At 41.2% G+C, this 3,279-nt stretch overlaps 1 protein-coding gene across 1 annotated transcript in view; it reads left to right on the top strand.

Annotated features, from left to right (window-relative positions):
• dock5 (dedicator of cytokinesis 5) overlaps positions 1-3,279 on the top strand; it is a 128,772-nt gene that overhangs the window by 113,000 nt on the left and 12,493 nt on the right. The window contains exons 41-44 of the mRNA XM_015370075.1: positions 1,333-1,414; positions 1,506-1,590; positions 1,748-1,834; positions 1,933-2,109. Coding sequence (XP_015225561.1) covers positions 1,333-1,414; positions 1,506-1,590; positions 1,748-1,834; positions 1,933-2,109 — 431 coding nt within the window. The remainder of the gene's footprint in view (positions 1-1,332; positions 1,415-1,505; positions 1,591-1,747; positions 1,835-1,932; positions 2,110-3,279) is intronic.

The following is a 3,279-nucleotide window of genomic DNA, read 5'->3' as shown; positions in this document are numbered from 1 at the left end:
AAAGCACATACCTGTTCTTTTATACACAATCCACGCCCACACTTCCCCCTTTAACGTTCTCATGGTGGTCTCAACTAGAGATAGACACGGGAGTGGATTTTCACTCCTGTTCCGTCCCACTCCCACAGAAAAAAAGTGTCCCGATCCCGGGCCAGAGTAGAAATCTAAATCGTGTCCCGTCCCACTCCCGGTGAAATTACTCCCACTCCCATCCCGCTCCCATTCAGAATGACTCTTGTCCTGAACCACACCCATTCTTGTTTTTGAGCATGGGTGAAAAGCTCAGAGCGGAAGCACTGTTGTTTTTTGGGTCGTGTAGTTTTTTTGACTTGCATTATAGTGTAGGCTTCAAGGAAAAAAACTACAAAATGGCGGCGCCAGTACTGGATTTTTTTCTTTCTATTTTATTTTATTTTTTGGCATCGATCCTAGTGACCCGTGGGATTCCCGAAAAAATGTCAGTCTCTAGTCTCAACAACGTCCGCAGTAACAACAAACATAGGGCGCGCCGCACATTTTGAGGGAAAAAAAAGGCGCTTATATGCGCCTTATAGTCGTGAAAATACGGTATTTGTTTTTTTTTTATACCAAATTTACATGTGACCAATAATGCTGAACCTGATAGAAACAGAGGAAAGAAAATCAGTGGAAAGGAAAGAGATCCTTTGGATACAAACGGAAAGAGGAAAAAAAAGAAGACAGCAAAACCATACAAACAGCTACTATGTCTAAAACACAAAAGAACAAACAGTTATGAGTTATGCAGCAGCTGTACTGAAGCTTATTTCCGAGTAACAGTAATGGTAACAGATTTAAAAAGAGTTTTTATTCTAATCAACCATGCTGAGGAGACTTTCCTTTGGATAATTTTGACCCTTAAGGTCTGGTTAAAGTCTAAAGCTAAATTCAAGTAATAATTTACCGTAAAACGCAAATTGCTCTAATGTAGTGGAACCAATTCTTTATAGAAAAATAAGCAAAAAACAAAAAAAGTCCAGTTTCTCTATAAACAAAGCTGTTAGAGGACTACTCTTAAAGAAAAATAACCTTATAAATACATCAAAACTTTTTTTTAACCTAAAAAAAAATGTAATATTTCAGCAGGGACGGATATTTGCTTATTATACTCAGAATAAACCGTTGCATCGAAGTACAATATGTGCCTGTTGGGTTTCTCTTGTATTCAGCTTCAAGTACCACTCTATATAATTGCAGCCTCACAAACTCAAATGAAACTGGGGGGGGAAAAAAAAAAAAGAATGATTCAGAGCAATTTGTCTTGTCTCCTTTCTGCAGCGGTTTCTGCTTTTTATCCTTAGCTGAACTGGACAGACATCCAGTGCTTCACCGTGAAGCCTGTTCTCACGCTGCCGCAGAAGTTTAAAGACAAGGGGGTTCCAGAGCAGATATTAAAGTCTGTGACAAAACATTTAAAGGCTGATTTAGCTTCTGTGGGATATCTAGGGTGGGCGCTAACTCCGCTGTCCTTCCTCGTTCCCCTGCAGCTATTATAGATACAATGAAGTGGACCAGTTCCAGTACTCCAGGCCCTTTAGGAAAGGTGAAAAGGATCCGGACAATGAGTTTGCTGTGAGCACCTTTCTATTTCTACGCTATAAATTGATTCAAAAGCACAAGCATGTAGCAGAGAAGTCTGTGTTATGCCCATGCACGTATTATGCCCTGGAGATTAATAAAGATCTGAGAAGTTCACTCCAGAGTACGATATTAATATTCTGCTCCACAGACCATGTGGATTGAGAGAACCACTTACATCACCGCCTACCGTTTCCCTGGAATCCTCAAATGGTTTGAAGTCAAATCCGTCTCAGTGGTGAGAAGCAGCCGCTCACTCCTAAACCTTGCACGTTTTCCAGTCGTGTCGTTAGATCTTGTGTAATTAATGAAGTATTCGCCGTCCCTGCGTGTCAGGTGGAGATCAGCCCGCTGATGAACGCCATAGAGACGATGGAGATGGCCAATGAGAAGCTGAGCAACCTGGTGCAGCAGCAGGCCTGCGATCGCTCGCTGTCCATCAACCCGCTGTCCATGATGCTCAGCGGCATCGTCGACCCCGCCGTGATGGGCGGCTTCTCCAACTACGAGAAGGTCTGGATTGGTAATTTAATATGACACTTTTGCTGCAGAGAGCACTTTTTCTGCCTCCAGTGACTGGATTCTTGAATATTTCATGTCTTCTATGCACATATCATTTCTATTATTCAATATGAGAGGAACAAACATCAGTAACTTCTCCCCACCCTTGACTTCAGGGGTCAAAGGTCGCCGGTGCTTCATTCTTTCTTTTTTTTGTTTAGATTTAAGTAGTCACAAGGTAAGTATGACATGATCTCACGCTAATGTCTGCTTGGGTAGAATCATAATGTGGTGACATTTAGTGATCAAAAGGTCAGACTGAGTGGCACTGGGGGGGGACTGGAGAGGCGCGCAGTCGCAAGGTGGTGATTTTAATCTGAGCTGCATCTGATTAAATGCATAATTTAACTGAGTCAGTTTAAACTGAAAATATTTAAACAGATTTTAATTTTTTTTACAAAGAAATCATCCATTAGAATGAGTGATAGCTCAGTTAACTTTAGCTGACTTCTCCGTTATAATAATTTCCTTTCTGCATCATTAATGAACTTTAGGAAAAAATAACTTTTGATGCTCCAGGATGTTTTATAAAGACATCAGATGGCTTAATGTTCTTTTTATTCATTAAAATGTAAAAATGTTTCTAACTTATTAGTTCATACCAGGTTAAAGGTATTTCAAAAGATACATTTTCTTGAATTTTTTTAAAAGACCCGCCCTCTCCACTTAAAATAAAATGTGCGTGCGAGGGCGTGCATGAGCCCATTTCTCCTCGTGCACGCTCTGTTTAATAGTTATGGTTCTCATTGCTCATACAAGCTTACTCTGTCCGAACGTCTGCCGTAACCCCTAAATTTGTCAATCACTATATAGAGCGGGGAATATATAGTGAACTTTATAGTGAACTCGGTTAACTTACTGCCCAGACAGATGATCATTTCCCCGTTGGTCCACCGTGCGATGCCTGCGCCATCTTTGTCATTTGTCTCTGCTGTCGGGTAGCAACAGCAGGCTGCTGTGACAGTAAATCCCATAATGCTTTGCGAGGAGAGCTCTCTCCGCGAAGCATTCTGGGATATATCTGCCTCATCTGAGGCCTTTCTTTTCTTCTAATACACTTTGCAGATACTGTTTTTCTTACGACCCTCGGCCATTTTTTTAAAGAACCGCAGTGAGAAAGGT

This window comes from Cyprinodon variegatus, unplaced genomic scaffold (genome assembly GCF_000732505.1).
Source record: "Cyprinodon variegatus isolate N-32 unplaced genomic scaffold, C_variegatus-1.0 Scaffold41, whole genome shotgun sequence".
NCBI lineage: Eukaryota > Metazoa > Chordata > Actinopteri > Cyprinodontiformes > Cyprinodontidae > Cyprinodon > Cyprinodon variegatus.
The sequence above is the reverse complement of the archived record's forward strand: the minus strand, read 5'-3'. Positions and strand labels throughout refer to the sequence as shown.